The sequence below is a fragment of the Triplophysa dalaica genome, chromosome 17, assembly GCF_015846415.1.
Source record: "Triplophysa dalaica isolate WHDGS20190420 chromosome 17, ASM1584641v1, whole genome shotgun sequence".
NCBI lineage: Eukaryota > Metazoa > Chordata > Actinopteri > Cypriniformes > Nemacheilidae > Triplophysa > Triplophysa dalaica.
The window spans coordinates 18,326,414-18,345,000 of record NC_079558.1 but is presented as its reverse complement, the minus strand read 5'-3'; the positions used below and the strand labels follow the sequence as shown (position 1 = coordinate 18,345,000).

General features: G+C 36.5%; 1 protein-coding gene across 2 annotated transcripts in view; it reads right to left on the bottom strand.

Annotated features, from left to right (window-relative positions):
- prkg1b (protein kinase cGMP-dependent 1b) overlaps positions 1 to 18,587 on the bottom strand; it is a 102,481-nt gene that overhangs the window by 6,384 nt on the left and 77,510 nt on the right. For both annotated transcript variants that reach the window (XM_056772178.1, XM_056772177.1), the window contains exons 8-9: positions 12,702 to 12,767; positions 10,075 to 10,149 (exon numbers count right to left, since the gene is read on the bottom strand). In XM_056772178.1, coding sequence (XP_056628156.1) covers positions 10,075 to 10,149; positions 12,702 to 12,767 — 141 coding nt within the window. The remainder of the gene's footprint in view (positions 1 to 10,074; positions 10,150 to 12,701; positions 12,768 to 18,587) is intronic.

Below are 18,587 nucleotides of genomic sequence, written 5' to 3'. Positions count from 1 at the left end.
CAAACAGCTACTGCATATTAAATATATCAAACACAATCTGCATAAAATAAAATAAAATCAATAAGCCAACAAATAATAAAAAAACATGTTGTTTTTGTAGTAAAAGAAATATTTTTTGTCTTCAAAATTGATTTCAAACATTTCAGATAAAATAATTATTATGATTTTTGGCTCAAACATGACTTTAGGTTTAGTAAGCATGATCTTGGCATTCAGAACACTTTAACTGTGACACTAGGCAGAAGTCTCTCGCACGAGCACGAGATGCCTGATGTAACTTCAGAAGCTGGAAAACACCCTGGAAGAGCGATGGTCACCGACTGCTAATGGACACAAAGAGGACACAGTATCTGCAGTAAGTTTCCACATTAAACTGTGTGCCTCTTCAGCCTATCCTGGCAAAAGAACACGCCACATACATACTGACACGCCTGCTTCTGACAAACTCATTTCATGTCTATTGTCCAACATAAAAAAAACTACACGACACTTCACAACAACATCAGCTGACTGACAAATGCCTGTTTATCCTGCGATCACATTAACACACATCTAGTCCGCATGTGAACACAATTAAAATGTATAAGAAGGCCAAAAATATTTTTCTTTCAAGCAAATGGTGCTTTATATATATTAAGTACAGTATATTTCTATCTATAGAGTGTTTTATCGGACACGTGCGCCGGGGCTGCAGTTAACTTCCGGTCTGTGTTTGGCTAGTGTGAAATAATATAACTATTTATATTTAATTTATGTTCATATTAATTTCCATTATTATTTTATAGTATAATAATTGTTTTAAATGAACAAGTTTGTAAAAACTTAAAAAAATTGCATTCAAAGAAACTGTGTGATACATTGACATCTAGCGGTTGAGCTTGGTATCACAGTCTAAATTCAAAATATTGGAGAGAGGAGTTTAGCCAAATAACAGTTGTTCTGGGTTTCTTTTCATCCTTATCAGAAAATAATCTACAGGCACTCTAATGTTTTTAAATGTGAAGCGGAAGTTAAGGGCAGTCCACAAAAATAATGTTTGTTTATGTTGTCACTTTGAAACACTTTAAATGACCAAACCAATCACCAACCTCCTGCATAATAACCTATAAATGATCATATGTTGTCCGTTGTAAATCCTCCATCACATCGACATGTTTACTGGAGTGTTTTCCATTGTTGTGGTTACAAGTGTGAAGTGTTTGGACTCTTTAAGTGGGCTGATGATAGATGATATGAGAGGTGTGAGCACCGAGATGAGCCTCTGATGTCACGCTGTCCAGCACCAGTGACATTTTCCACTGCCCTGGCTGACAGTTTGGGTTACAGCCGGTTAAGAAAACCTGTATAAGCTTGCCACCCTCTCGCCGCACATTCTGACTGGATGAATTTGATCAGGCGATATGAACCCTGTTTAGAGTACATACATGTGTATGAAAATATTTAAAACAGTATCCGTCTCCAAACATGCACAGTGTGCTAAATGTCCATTTTCCAAAGTTGGATGAGCTGTATGTGGGTTCCAAACCATCCACTTACGAAAAGTTTGAACCTGTGGGCTGGAATGTTTAGACCCCGACTGGCCTCAAATCTCTCCTAAAGCTGAAGAAGAGACAATGGTCGCCGGCATTCCTCCGTACAGAAATGAGAACGTCTCAGCACATTCACTTGTGCTGTTTCAGCTGTGAAAATAAGCAGTAAGTCCGAGCGCTGGTCTTTCCTCAGGGGTCAGTGGATAGCTCACAGCAGCTGGGTGCTGGGCTTTGACATTGTGCCCAACAAAGAAAAGATGGATGAAATGACAGAGAACACTACAGGCGGCTGGCCAGGTGTTCTTCACAATGCAACGTTTGACTGCATTACGGCCCCTTGACCTGCGGTGACCTTTTCAAGTCTCCATCGGCTCGTGTTGACTTTGCTCTTGTCACATTTCATTTCAATCATTTTAGTTTGAATGCTGAATTACAGGACATATATTTCACCACTTTAAAACATGCCAGAGGTTGTCATCACATATTTTGACATTAAATTTATAAATGTTGTCATTTATTGGATACTTTATCTTAATGTTATCAATGGGTCTTAGTTAAAACTGTTAGTTTAAGTTTGTGTTTTTCAAAAGAAACATCTGAAATGTCTCTCTGATATTTTTCTGGCTTTTAGTTTTCAATGTTTACAGCAGGGGGCGATGTTATGCATCTTTGAAAAGGGTACGATAACGCAATAATTCTGGTGATAAAAAAATTGAATAAAGCTTCTTTTGATCCGTTCAATGTTTGCATTTTCATACCACAAAATATTCTGGGGGTAGTAAATGTTGAGAATATGAAAATGCTGGTGCTAGTTAGAAAGCTTTCAAACATTAAACTTGTTCATTTCTACGAGTTAAGAAATAAATCCATCTTGCTCAATATAAAACTGGGAAGTTTTTGTCTGAGATAAAAATGTTATAACGCATTCAGCCATATAGACGGCTTTAGCTGCAACAACATAAACAAATGTTATGTGGCCCAAACTTTACTCTTTTACTGTATGTAATACATTCACATGAATTAATATTATCACCAAACACAGAGTGGAAGGCGTGAAACCGTCTATAGTTATTCTCTATTCATGAAGTTTCATCTGTTAAAGTTCTATAAAGTTATATTGGGTAAATAACAGCATGTTATGCCTTCAACTTCACAGGCCGCATGACATTCAGCTTCTCCGGCACGTTGCAACTCAAACCTGTTTGTGTCGACCACAATTGGTTTTGCATGTTGTCTCTGATCAATTCGTTATATGTTTATAACACACATGTAGTGTTTTTGGAGAGCATGTTCACATCTCATGTAGAATCTGTGTGCTGAAGGAAAGGCAGGGAAAGTAACTATTAAAATGTATTTCACAATGACAAAATACATGGTTTTAAAAGTAATCTGTAAAGTATTTCATTAGTTTACACACATTTTGAAACTTAATCTAAATAATTTAGAATCCTTTGCAATAGTAAGTAGGTACATAAAACAAAGGGATCAACAAACAGAGGACTTGGCTTTCCTCAGCATATTATTTTAAACAAGAGCAGTTTTACAGTTTTCCCTCGTTGGACATTATACTCCACAATTGTGAGTGTATGTCTAAGACAAGAAGTCAGAAACGTGAGATATAAACACAAAATTCCCTGTTGAAAAAGCTCAGCTGGTTTGCTATGTTTTAATGCTGGTCATGTCCTGGTTTAAGCTGGTCAAACAACATCAAAACATACCAGTCCAAGCATCAGGGCTGTGAGACAAAATGTCACAATTACCTAAAAGATGACTTAAAAAAGAAACTTGCAAACAACTATCACAAAACATGAAAACATTCGTTGATCATTCAAGTGACCGCACATTCAGAAGCAAGGCTATATGTACTTTTTTTAATATGGCAATTTGTATAAATTCACTCAGTTTGTCTTGTGCAGTATACGTCAACTTCTAATATGTGAAACAGCTTTTTTCAGGAAAGTAAGAAATAAAATTAACATGCACTTACTATGAAACCAGATCACTCTTACTTTATATATTACATATATGTAATTTATGTGCATAACTTAAGTTTAAGATGCTTATGCAGATCGTCAGAGTCAGTGAATCGCAGATTGCCGTTCACATGAACTGCCTGATACAGTTAATATTTCTGTTTAAATGACATAAATGACATTAAAGTAATCACTTTGGTAATCTGAAATATTTTTTGGATGTAACTGTGATTTGTTTACAGGCCATTTAAAAGTTACTCTAATGAAACACAGATAGTCAAATGTTGTATTTTAGATACGTTACTATAGCTGCATGTATCTGTCTGATGGTTATTGAATCACAGCTTTAACTGTGAATGCATCGCTCACTTCACTTCAGTTGTTTAAAGGACATATATGGTGCTGTTTTCAGACGGACGGACCAATCTCAAGTCCACAGATAACAACTGTCATTATGATCTTCAAGGGACTTCTCTCCACACAAACCTGTTCTTCAAACTAATGAACAGAAAGTGCTCCTTTCATTCTCATTCATCTTTCATGTTCTTCACTGAGAGATTAAGTGCATATTTAATTTAAAATTGTATACATTTTCTTATTTCTTTCTTTCTCATATTGGTGGTGTACATGCTCGAAATTACAACGTACCTTTCTTCCAGTACATTATCTCTTAATTTTAGGGACATTTCCAATAACGTTAAAACACAACACAATTAAAATAGAAATTAAACAGCTGTAATAAATGAATGTGGAAAATCGCTAGAGATTATACATATCATTACAGATTTTATTTACAGTGCATCTCATTATCTTAATCCTCACAATCTTGATCTTCTTAATATGTAATTTGATTTCTTAATAAATATTTATTTATTGCACAAAGGATTTGACTACATGGACCTGTGTATGGTTCTGTGATGAATAAAAGCAGGATAAAAAAATTTGCCTAGGAGTAAATAGTCGGCTAAACAATAAAAAGTAAAGGAAGATAAATACTCTAAATCTTCTCTGACAAGCTCTCCATACAATCAGTTAATATGGTATGTTCATTATTAGTACATACATTAAAACATTTTGTTTTACACTTGTTCACAACAATACTTTTTTATAAGGGTTGTCCAGACCAGCAAAATACAATTTCTGTGATCAAACAATATTATTTCTCTATATTTTGATACGTGTGGATCCCACTGTTCTCTCAAGTTTAAAATGACTTTCACAACTTTATTATTTTGTTCTGAAGGGGTGTGGATTATTTTTTAGAAACCGGTTTCTAACGGTCTTGTATGAGTTTCATACACTTGCTCCAGGAGGTCAGAGACTGGCTGACAGATGTTTGTGAATCCAGATGAATTGAGAATGCTGTCAGATATTGTAAGTATCTCTTTGGGTATGACATACGCTTGTGTTTGGTTCGAGGCTCAGAATGCTTATGGAGAAAAAACCCGTCATGAACCACAATCTAGAAGTTATTACGTGTGAAAGTGTGTGTTCAGTCAGCAACATGCCAAGCACATTTATGACGTCGTGTGAGGAATGAAACAGAATCCAGCTGAACTTCTGGAGGACGTAAAGATTGATGATGTCGGGCGTCTTGTGCTTCAGTGTGAAAGGACGGGTGCAAAAATAGCCAGCTTACATAAGCTCACGTCAAGATGGCGTTCATTGAGTAAATAGATTGTGGAGTGTACGTCCGGAGAGCTCCTACAAGATGATGCAATAATCTTACATCTTTTATATAGATAATGAAATATAGTTTCATTTTTGTTACAGTCATTCATATTCAATGATGACTAAAATAAATTAAAAAAGAGTGATTTAGTGAACTTTGGACAGTCCTGAATACCAACACTCCTCACAGGTCACTCTTGGTGTCCTTGAGGTGGGGGCTGCTGGTCGGCCAATCAGCTTTCAGGAACTTCGGTCACATAATCAGCTGTGCGATGCACATAACAGGATCTCCTCTGCTGATACATATAGAGAATGTTTACAGAAGATGCTTCTCACCAAAACAACAGAGAGACACCAGACAGCTGCATGTCCAGCTCATAATACTGCCCAAACACAGTCGACACTCCTGAAGCATAAAGAGCAGGGCTACTCAAAGTCCGGACTCCGGGCCGGATCCGGACCCGCAGTGAATTAAATCCGGACCCGCTTGTTTGTCTTGTGGCGCCGCTCCGCTCAGACCAATCGACGCATGACATCACATGACCGCGAGAGAAAGTGACGAAACCCACCTGGTCATGTGCTTTTGAATCGCTCTCGCGATTGTTTCCGTGACAAACAAAAGTTTGTCTTCGGCCAGTTTATCCTTCATTTTCTTAATAAAACAAACACAGGCGTAATTACATTCAGACTTGAATATCGCCCTTTCTGTCACTGCAACACACAAACACACACGAATGACTGGATAACAGTACACTTTCTAGCACTGTCTGTGTCTGCAAATGCTTAAATCTAATCCTTCGATTTAACACACACATGATGTACCATATTCAAGGTCTTGTGGCTTTCATATACACACACAATTCCTCACCGTCGTTGCATATTAAATACCCAAACTTCGCTAAAACGCTCACAGACGGTCATTTTCTTTCTCTCCTTCCTTTTGTTTTTAATTCTCCCACCCTCCCGGATCTGTTTCGCCTCCATTTCTGCCTCTCTTCCGCCGGCACGCCCATAAATGAGTGCAAATTAGTGCCTGCCTGATGAAAAAGGCATTGAATTTTTTTTTAGAGAAATTTAGTTAATATTTATATATGATCTCATCCACCCGCGACAGAATGTATCCGCGAACCGGATTTAACCGCCATCCGCGCATCACTAGTGCGCGGTTCTATAGGTGAGGATGTCCGTTACTAAAATAAAGTTAACAAAGAAAACAGAGCTTTTAAAAATGACTGGACAGAGAGGTACGGATTCATGTGGCCCCAATCCAGCACAAAGCCGTTCTGTTTAATTTGTAACGAGACAGTTGGAATTATAAAAAGTGGAAATGTCAAACGGCAACATGAAACAAAACACAGATATTTTGAACAGCAGTATCCACACAACACAGAGGTGAGGACAACGAAACTACAACTGCTCTATATTTTGCACCATTTTATTTTTGGCCTATACCTTTTGGTATGTTTTGCCACTTTTGGATTTGTTGTAGATGTATTTTAAAAGCAAAATACTCTCTTTTTTCAAAAAAGTAATGTTAATTCATTATAAAAAGTTATAAGGATGTGTATTAAAAAACTAATTTTGAAACAACCAATTGTCCGGAGCTTTGACATTCTCGTGAATTCAGATTTGGACCTTTGAAAGTAGCCCTGATATAGAGCGAAAAAGAAATGAAGGAAATTCTTCACAATCTCAAACAAACATGTCCATTCTGTTTGTGGAACAGAGTGATCCCATTTTTCTGCTAAAGGGTAGTGTGAAATGACACCTGTCTGTCTCATCTGTGTGCTCATGTAACACGGGCCTTCAATGCCAAACATCTTTTGGGGTTACCGACGGTCACATAATAAACATGATTTCCAAACGTAAGCCACTGGAAACTGCAAGATTGTAAATAGACGTAAATGTACATATTTAAATATTTATAGAAATATAAATATAGTTTTCTAATGCATTGGTACAATCCAGTACCTCAGAGATGACATATTTTTGTAGGCCGACCCCGAATGAAGTGCCGCGCTGGTTCCCTCGACTGAAAGCCTGTGCATGTTTGGAAGATCGCCAGAAATCAGCTCTGTGATTAACAATGATTTATGATGTTTACACGTTTTATTCAAGATAATCTTTACAAATGAACACCACATGTGTTACTTTTGAAGCCAAAGTACTTTCGTCAGAAGGAAAAAGCTAACAGGATGCTATAAACAGACTACACTTAATGTCGCTCGATATTAACGTCACCACCACCAAGCCTCCGCAACTCTTTCAAACTGTATTCAAAATGTGTTCCCTGGTAATTACTCTGAGAATGAATCCGCATCTATGTTTTAAAAGATTTGAGCCCATGTTGCACTATTTGTGAACTTTATTATATGCGCAATGAGGTTACGTCCCCACCAAAGGAAGCAGTCGCTTTTAGCCACTTGTTAGCAACAAGTGTTTTAAAGACACAATAAAGGTGTTAAAAATCACAAGCGGGTTATAACTGGTGTGTTTTATGTCATAGAATAAAAGGTGAAAATATTTAGAGGTTTTGTTTACCACAGGCCATATTTCAGGTGATTTACCGAAAACCCATTAAAAAAACTCATAGGCTCCGTCTGAAATCTTCCATACGATATAGTAGACGAAAATGAGTATGAGTCTTGACTGAAACCTCATTATGCACAAAACAGTAGGCTAGAAATAGCCGGATGGTCTACTACTTCCGCAGAGATTTGTGAGTTTGGATCGGATAGAAACGTATCTATCACATGACGCCACGGGAGCTGAGCAACGGTCAAACTTCAAAAATAAATCAAATAAATATTGCGGAAAACTTCAAGGCGGACTCCTGTTTCTTATGTACGTGCCAATAAATGAATTTCTTGTGACTAAATGATGTTTTTATTAACGCTGACCTGTAGGATGTTGTTAATAGGTCAGGTCAAAGAGCATACGGGTCACATGACCATAAAACATGGCGGATGCAGTATGTCCAAAAGGTATTCATACTACTCCCACTCATACTACATAGAACGTACTGTTTAAACAGCCAATATGTGTGTAGTTATTCTGATTCAGTTTGTACTGTCACAGTATGCGATTTTGGATCCATAGACTTCGGAGCGGTGGAACCGGAAGTACTAAAATGCTAACTCGCTTACAGGTTTTGCATACAAAAGTATGTCATTTCTTCGGCTCCCTTTTATATTTTTGTCTAAATATGTTAGAAGATACTGAACAAAGACTGCGACTTCTTTAAATAAGTTGTGAACTACACAGGTCAGTATTTTTTCTGCGTCAGACTAACTTGCATTAGCTCGAAACTTATTAACTCTTGGGGAGTTGCAAAATGAGCATATTTAAAAAAAAAAGTGGAATGTTCCTATAAGATATAATCGAAGAAAGGATTTGAACACCCTGATCACGGTCCAGTCGGACTCTTCAGATCCGTTGATCTGTGTTTAATGTTTAAACATCAATAATGTCTTATTATCTTTATGTTCTCACATGTATGGCTTTGAAAAATCTGGAAGTCAGTAAATGAGTTCAAAGATCTTTTAACATTTCTTGTCCGTCAATGTGGATCTTAACAGCGTCTGTCCTCTTTCAGGTATACTGTATGAAAGCGAACAGGTTTGTAACAGCACGAGAGTGAATTTGAATTTCACATTGAAAGTAAAGTGTAAAGAGTGAAAGTGGTCTGACAGCAGACGGGCTTGTTTGAGTCTGATGAAGTGTCAGCTCGAGCTCATCTCCAGGCTTTTAACAGGCACTCTCTTTATTAACTACGCATCTATTACAGCTTCTATTTTAAGCTACAGATCCTCAACAATATGCTGCCATATAATGTTATGCATATTGAAACCACCTCCTCAAATTTCTCTTGCATGTGATTATATTGTTCACTGCACTGTGTGGTGTTCAGCACAAATAAAGTGCACTCTGGATAAACATCCAGTAAAGCTGACCCTCTCCCTTATCAGTTATGATCTTATATGATGTGATTTGTTTTTTAAATCCTTCAATATATATATTCAATCAAATGCCATTTCATATTTTTGCAAGAGATTCTTAGTGACACACTTAGTGCAGATGTGACCACAAGTGGGCGCAATAACATCACTCCCCGCATGTGCACATTTCACACATTCTGCCAGATATAAACATAATAGAAATTGGATTTCATTTATGTTTTTTTATCTTTCCGTTTCATTTGAATGCAGAATGACTAAGTGTTTTAGTATTGAAGTTCTTCGGGGCTCAAACACATAACCCTGCGGCCGCTAGCACAATGTTTTAACAACTGAGCATTATGCACGCTGTATTTTAACAACATCTGGAGACACCCTAAGACTATAATGTGCCTTAAATTTGGTCTAAACTGGTTCAATTTGTAAACTACGTGGGTGGCTGCTTAGATATGATTTAAAAATGATTGACAGATCTGCATGGGCACGCTCTTCTCAAATGTTTCAAACTCATTTAAACTTTTAAACAAAGACGAAAACAAAATAGAGTTTCATATTTACCCTTGTATCATAACTGCTGGTCCGCTCTAGATACGTCGCCAAACAGCACTCCAAAAATGGGTGAAATATAAACTGGCTAAATATGAATTGTAACAGTTGCTTAACATTATTGCTTATTTTTAAACATCCTCTGAACAAGAGGCTTTAACTCTGAACTATTTTCACCAAACTAGAATCCATCATATCATGCTGCGTTTCTCATTCTCAAACCCCTCCAGGTGACATCATCCTAACCACATGCAAATCTAATGAAACGCACAAACCAATTTATTTGTGCCATCTCTCCGCACCGTACGCTCATTATAGATTTGATCGGCATTTCTTTATAAAGAGGAGTGCATTTGATCTTCAGATGAACGAGTCACATGGGTTTCGATTGAAACTTACTTCAGTTTGGCACCAGCATCATCGTAGCCTTTGTTTGAGACGTCGTCCAGACCTCCTATCAAATGCTTGAAGGACCTGAAGATTGAAAAAAAGAGACATTTAATCTATGTAATATCTTTATCTGAGCGTTTTCTTTCACTTAAAGATACATTTGATTATATTGAAATGTGGATCTTTAATGCAAAGCAATTTGACTAGAATTGCAAACAAATCACAACTCGAATTCAGAATATATCAACAGAAATAGCACTATAATTGTGTTTTGAACGACAATAAATGTTTGAACATGAAGATGTACATTAAGTCGCTTTGGATGGAAGCATCTGCTTAATGCCTAAATGTAAATTCAATGAAGATTTAAATATATGATGCTAGCTTGAGACTTATGCCTTGGAATTGCCATTTGTGTGTGTGTGTGTGTGAGCACACGTGTGTATGTCTGTGTGTGTTTGTGTGTCTGTCTGTCTGTCTGTCTGATGTAAGAGCGTGCACAAAATACTGAACATGTTATATAAATTAAAAACAGAAATAATTTATTGCTTTTCTTTAACTGAATGGTTGTGTTGTGTTGTGTGTTGTGCGTTGGGCATCTGTCTATGACTTCAACCATGTGAAAGGTGAATTAAGGAAATATTAAAAAGAATACTTTCATTAATGAGTTTCCTTTTTAGGCATTAAAAACAAACAAGGCCTAGCGTTAATTACTGACCATGCACATTTTTATTCACCTTTTAAACAAACTTTACAATCACAGTACCATAGCATGTTTTAGTTAAGAAATAAAAGCAATGATGCACTTCATATTCATCACACATAATTAGACATTAATTAAGTATGTTTGTATAGAAAATGATCACTGTATTGTATTTTAATTTAAATGTGTAAAGCTACCTGTATCGGTAATGATACTCAATGTTGCGTGAACAGTATGACAAGAGAATGTTAAACTAGAAAAATATAAAGAAATCTGTTAACCTGGTGGTAAGTGTGTGTGTCTGTGTGTGTGTCTGTCCGTACGACAGTGCACAGAATACAGAACATGTTATATATAAATATATATATAAAACTAAAATAGTGCATTGTTTATAACTTCAACTTTCAGTTATAACTGTCAATAACTTCAACCATGTGAAAGGTGAATTAATGAATGAATATAGTATTTTGCCTGGTTACAAATAACCAGAGACGTCTCCCTTTCTAAATGCAGCGGTAACTATATCTATTTACGGTCGTTTAGTGACAGAAATATCTGACGTCCGGCTTTAGACACGATTGGAAGCCAGTAATAGATTCTATTGCACCCGTTTGATCCATCGGTCAATTCTCACATGCTTATTACAACTTTAACAAACCGGGTCAAACAGGATAAACTATTTTACGCTTGAGGGTCACAGAGTTTTAAATCGTAATGTCATTCTTTAATGGTGTCGTGACTCAGAAGGTCTTTGCAGTCCTGTCAGCGGAGGTCACACAGGACTTTATAACACGATGAGGTATAAAGATTTGATTTATTACACACACGTTGACAGTGTGAATTCAATTTTATCACTGTCCATCTATTTCATCTTGTATTCTTAGAACGGTCCACTGAATTGGTGTCAGATATGAGGGCATGAATCGTGTCATTCATTATTACTGAGGTGAACACTATTAATGGAACAACGCTATCTTTCACTCACATCTATAAGGAGAATTGTGTCATATCTGCTTCACTTGCGGCACCAAACACAACATCAAAAAATAAAAATTATTGTTTTTATTGTTGGCGGTTTCATCCGATGGAATGTATACAGGGTAAGTGGTACATTATGTGAATAGTATGGCGATTATTCAGACCCAAAACTCGCGCCCATGAAAAGCGCACACAACAGTTAGGCGAGTTTACACACACCCTCACGAGTGCGCAGAACAGTATCCACGCATGGAAAATAATCCTTGAGAGAGCACATTTCTGCTCAGTGTTCAAAAATGCAGTCGTGATCAAATGTCAATGTAACAGATGGCAATCAAAAGTGATCAATTAAAGGATCTGAAAAGTCTGCCATTGTTCCGCCTCTAAAGTCTCAGAAGTCAAGTCGACGAGCAAGCAAGTGTTGAGCAGTTGCGAGAGCAAAGAGAGAATTGCTCGCAGACTGCGTTTTCGCACTCGTTGACTTGTTTACACAAGTTTTGGGCCTGAATGAACGCCATAGAATAATCTCATAGCTTAATAAAATGACTATTTGAATCGTATAACAAGTGGCCATCCATATTTTTCACATTAAAAGTGAAAAACAAAATAACAAAAACAAGGCCTTTTAATGAGCCTTTTGTAAATAGATTTCTGCAGTGAAGGTTATAGTCAGTCTCCACAAGAGATTTCTTATTTTAGCAGGAGACGGAAAGTGTCTGCTGAGACGTGAGAGGTGTGAGTATTGCAGGCTAAGACATTATTCTGTCACACATGCGTTATTTCCCACAATCTGCTGTCTAAGACTGGAAGCAACTGGCGTGAAATAGCATGAATTTACAACGGGAAAGTCACGGGAGGTCAAACCAAATTAGCGGCAATAATTTAATGTGTGCAAAGTGGAAGAGATGAAAGAGTAATCAGATTTCACACACACACACACAGAGGGAAAACTCACTCTCTGTCGATGACGAGACAGGTGACCGCTTCAGCAGCGATGACATTAGCCGTCCTGATGTCTTCTCTTAGTAAAAAACAAAAAGCATGCGTCACTCACACACCCACAAAATCATATGACAGCATATTTATTATTGATCAATTACTGAAACACATCACTTAATAGACACCGATACATCAGAGAATAACAGGACCAGGGATATTCACAACCATTATGTGTTTGAAGGCAAATATCAAAATGAAAAAACTGATTTCAACAAACAGTGACTGATAGCTAGTTGGGTGAAGTTGGTTTCAAAGCTAAAACATAATACTTTCATCAACAAGTTTCATTTTTAGGCATTAAAAACAAATAAGGCCTAGCATCAATTACTTACACTGCAGATTTTATTCAAGTTTAAAAATCAAAACAAGAACTTAAAAATCTCATAACAGTAACCTTCTGAAAATCTCAATACCTAAGCATGTTTTATTAAACAAATAGCCATCATGAAGTTCATATTCATTGCACTTAAATAGACATTAATAAAGTACATTTATATAGAAAATGATCAATGTAATTTTTACTTTTAATGTGTAAAGGTACATGTATCTGTAATGATAATCAATTTTGTGTGCTTGTTTAACTAGAAAAATATAAAGACATCTATTAACCTGGTAGCTATTTGCTACTTCACACAAAATCAAGCTAAATGTAAATATCTGTGTCTGTCATGGACCCTTATTTTTTTCTTATTCTTCATTTTTTTATATGCTAATATTCTGTCATTTAAGGACATCTAGTTAAAATTATTTTTATATTCATTTTACTCATTTTACATAATATTAAATTACAACATATCATGCACTCAGTTATAACTGGACCCATATCGTAATGAGATTTAATAAAATGCATAAATAAATGCAATAAAATGCCAAACTAAATTCATTTCTATGTTACACTTATTATGTGCAGGGCAGAGAACATAATTTTATCTTCACTATGATCATTTTTTGTGTCATTTAGAAGCATTACTGTCATGATGTTGAATGGTTTGGTGAGAGTGACCCAGTTGCTGTTATGATATTCTGTGCACTGGGATGTATTTTACAACAGTAAACCATGATAAAAAAAACTTGAATTTGTCCCAAATATGTCAAGACAAGCGATATAAACAGTATATAAAACGTTTGTATGCAGAGTTCAGATGTTCATGGCCAAGTGTTGCTGTACTTAGTTTTACTGTTTGAGTGTTTTGTTTTTAACTCAAGTGACATCATATAAAGCTGTTTTTGCGTCAGTCTGATGTCATCTGTTAAATGGAACAATGTTTTTAAGCATAACAGACATACTGCTGTTTCATTTATAAACTATATCAGAGAGCAGTTGTGAATGTTCATCAGAGACCCACATGACAGTAAGAGAAACTAGAAAACTCCATTATGGGTCACTTCATTAGATGGTCCACACGAGAGCATACGAGAGACGACACATCTCCCTCCAGCTTCATCCATTTCTACTAGTATTAGCAAAACTGCTTTCATTTAATACAGTAAACTGTTGGTTGTGTTTAGCATGTTGACAAAATGTTAAATGCTCTCCTATTTGTATTTCGCGTTTGATAAAAGAGAAGTGGATCAAAGTGAATCTATACTATAATTTACTGTATAATTTCATAAGATTATATATAGTTTTTAAATTAAAATTATATAGTTAATTTATGTGTACTACAATATTGCTTATGTGAATTAGTGACTAAACAAAACTTATTAAACTTTAGGTTTCTTAAAAATCCCTTGATTTCAAAGTCACCAAATTGACAACACGTAATCACTTAAAAATCTGTTCTCTGGGTGTGCGTTATTTATTTGGATAATTTCCCTGGCAAAAACAAACTAAAAATTTAACGTCTGGTTGAACTTCAGAAGAAGACGCTCTGATCAACATCTCATCAAGTGGCAGCAGTTGAATGGTTTTGCCTGAACGGGTGTTTTTGCTGAGTGGGACATGAAAGTTTACTTAGCATACAAGCTGTTGAACATCAAAGCTGCAGGCGGCCTTTAATCCACAAGACCACGGCTATTGTTATGCCTGTTACTTGTGACTGCCCCCATATCCCATAAACACGACACAGAGCGCCCAGAATCATGGGAAGATGAAACGCTGACTGTTTAAGATCATCCACTTCAACGGAGCACTGATTGATTTGCTAAACATACGACAAATAAATTAGCTAAGATTGTGTAGTAATTAAAGCTGAGAGAGTGAGAGAGAGAGAGAGAGAGAGAGAGAGAGAGAGGGAGAGAGAGAGAGAGAGGGAGAGTGAGTGGGAGAGAGAGAGAGAGAGAGAGAGAGAGAGAGAGAGAGAGAGAGAGAGAGAGAAAGAGAGAGAGAGAAAGAGATAGAGAGAGAGAGAGAGAGAGAGAGAGAGAGGGAGAGAGAGAGAGAGAGAGAGAGAGAGATAGAGAGAGGGAGGGAGGGAGGGAGGGAGAGAAAGAGACAGAGAGAGAGAGAGAGGGAGAGAGAACTAGATTGAAAAAGAGAGGGAGAGAGAGGGAGAGAAATAGATAGTGAAGTGAGGTTTGGGGTCCTCTCGCCAACCAAGAGTTCACCAGATGGGACAAACACCCAATAGAGATTCTGCAAACAGAAATGTGTAAAAACATTCTACGGGTACAGAGAAAAACTCCAAACAACGCCTGCAGAGCAGAATTAGGACTGTATCCTCTAATCATTAAAATACAAAAAAGAGCTTTAAAATTCTACACACACCTTAAGAACAGCGACACAGACACACTCCATCACAAAGCCTTAAGTCATCAAGAGCTGAGCCCAGAGAGAAACCCCTTCATCCAACTGATCTCACAACTAACTCTACAACCCCAAACATGCCCAAGTCAACCCCAAACCCCAGCCAGACTAAACCAAATGATGAAAAGACAAAAAGAGAAATATCTCCAACACTGGACAGAAGCAACAGCTCAGCAAAGTAAAGTGGAATGCTATCTGTCACTAAAGAGAGAATATAAAGTGTCAGAATACCTCACAAGCGTATCAGACCCTAAACTAAGAAAAGTGTTGAGCATGTACAGACTCAGTGATCACCAGCTCACTGTAGAGACGGGCAGACACAGACACACATGGACACCGAGAGAAGAGCGACTGTGTCCACACTGCACACACAATCAAGTGGAAACAGAGCTGCACTTTCTCCTCTCCTGTCCCAACTACACACACATCAGAGAAACATTCTTCCCCCAGTTTACAAACTTACACAAAGACTTTGACCAGTTTCAACAAAAGGACAAGATCTCATACATACTGGGAGAAAAGTCAAGAAGCTCAAACCTGCTGCAAGATATGTCAAGTCCTGCCACGACCAAAGAACAACCAGCACAACACAACACAACACAACACAACACTGACAGGACAACACACACAAACTGACACTGTCACCCTCATTGAGAACTTTAATTAAAACTCTTTTTCTGTTTATATTGAGATGTATATATATATAGATTTTTACTTATAGACTTTTAATTTTATTCTATCTTATTTTTTTATCTTAATCTGTATTTCTGCATGTTTATATTTAATCTTGTGCTTTGGCAATGTAAATTTTATTTTATCATGCCAATAAAGCTCCTTTGAATCTTGAATCTTGAGAGAGAGAGGGAGAGAGAGAGAGAGAGGGGGAGAGAGAGGTGACATCAAAGCCATGAAGATTTGTAGGAGTAACAACACTTCAGGTGTAAACTAGCACACACACACTTCATCAGAGAAAAGATTAAAGTAACTCTTCACCTATAAATAACTACAGTATGTGTATATATAGCAAATCCTTATAATTTGTAACAAGACTTTTTAAAGGGATGTATTAACCAAAAAAATTCACTATCATGTCACTTTAAACATGTATGACATTCTTTCTTCTGCAAAAAAACAAAAGAAGATATTTTGGAGAAAGTTCTGGAAAATCAATTACTAATTGTACTGAGCATTTAAGTAAAGGTCAATTTAAACTCTGTGAAAATCAAACAACACTGAACCTCATTGACTTCCACTGTATGAACACAAAACCATTCTTTTTTTATTGAGTAAAAACATGTTAGTTTTACTAAAACAATATTTTGCATTCATAACTGGTGCCTTGGTATTTAATAAAGCACACGAGTCGACTGTATTTATAACAGCTCTGTAAAATCCTATATACTATACACTGCAAAAAAAGGAATTTTCTGGCAACTGGGGCTACAGAAATAAAATGTAAAATAACCGTTTACCCTGAATTACACTATAGCCTACTGTCATCGTCTGTCTTTGGAAGAGTAAAGTAATCAAGATTATTAGCTATTAAGAAGAACATAGAAGGGGAAGGAAACATTACATTTAAATACATATTATTTATACAATATGTCTAATTATTGATACATTTAAACTGCATATTTGTTTCTCACTTGTGGACACGAGATATAAATAACATTAAAAACCGGTTCACGAGTAAGGAGGATCAAATTTTATGCAAATTGTGCACCATGAAGAACTTTTTTCTTTTCAATCTGTTCATATTCATTTTGCCTAATGTTAAACCTCGTATGTCCAGATTTGGTGTTTTCTACCAGGGAATGGAAAACACTGAACTTTTGAAATGATTAAATACTGTGTCAAAGTTGACAAGCACTTTTTAATACTTTTGATCGGTTAGATCTTAACAAACCCCAGCGAGAAACATAAATGGTGATCAATAAAAATGACAAAGTATGGAGATAACATGTTTCAGAAGGACAGCAGCGATATGTGTCTGAGTGACATACTGCACTGAGCCAGAGGTCCATCACATTATCAAAACCTGTCTTTTGATTTGAATGTCCGGAACAGTAAATTTCATCTTACAAATGGCTCAAAGCAAATAGAGAGAGTTATATTAAGACCTCAGAACCTGTTGTCAGAAGTCTGGAGAGTGACTGATCAAACCTTTTATTTCATCATGAATTCATTTCTAATCTCGTATGTCTTACGGTCAGAGCGTTTCCTACTGTACTTTCTGACAAACATCTTTCTCCTGTAATGAATCCTCTACATTATGTGTGATCTGCAGATGGTCTCTTATTCAGGATCAATGACAAACTAAACGTCACACCTCGAGCCGCATGCACTGTGACATCAATTCAGAAATACTGTGCATTATACAACTCCAACAGGTCATAGTTCATCAACCAGCAGCAGTAATGTGGGATTCCACTAATGTCCACCAGGGGACGCCACGGCACACTTGCTATTCTCTTACTACACACAACTGGTCAAGGTTTGACAAAAAAAGAAATAAATGAAAACTATCATGTGGCCGTTTAATCTGAAAAACATCTCTAAGACACAAACTGACAGAAATAAAATGGAATGGAGGATGAGGTCCTGTGATGGGAATATTGGGCTGTCAGTCCATCTGATTAAATAACTTTCACTTATGACAAACAGACCATTTGATTCTTGAACATACCTCCTTTTTGTGAAAAGATTCTGATTGAATGAATCACTTTCTAAACCTTTATAGTATGAAGTTGAACAGAAATGTATCTTTGTTTTGCTTCGAGTTTGGCAACCTAAAGCAACATGAAGAGCGTATAGTAACTCCAAAGAACTATACACAGCCCAAATCAAACATGCCATCACACAACATTAAATCTCATCATGAAGTAAATTACCATAATGTTTAAGTATTACATGGTGACCAGTTGCCAATCAGTTTAATACTTCATATAATAAATTATATAATTGACATGATAAAATACATAATGGGATTATTTTTACAAATGATTGAACCAAATGGCATGTTCAAGACATTTATTAAGCCACTTTTATGATGGCTGCAGGTGCTTTTTGAAGCATTAAAAGTACAATTTGTAGGTT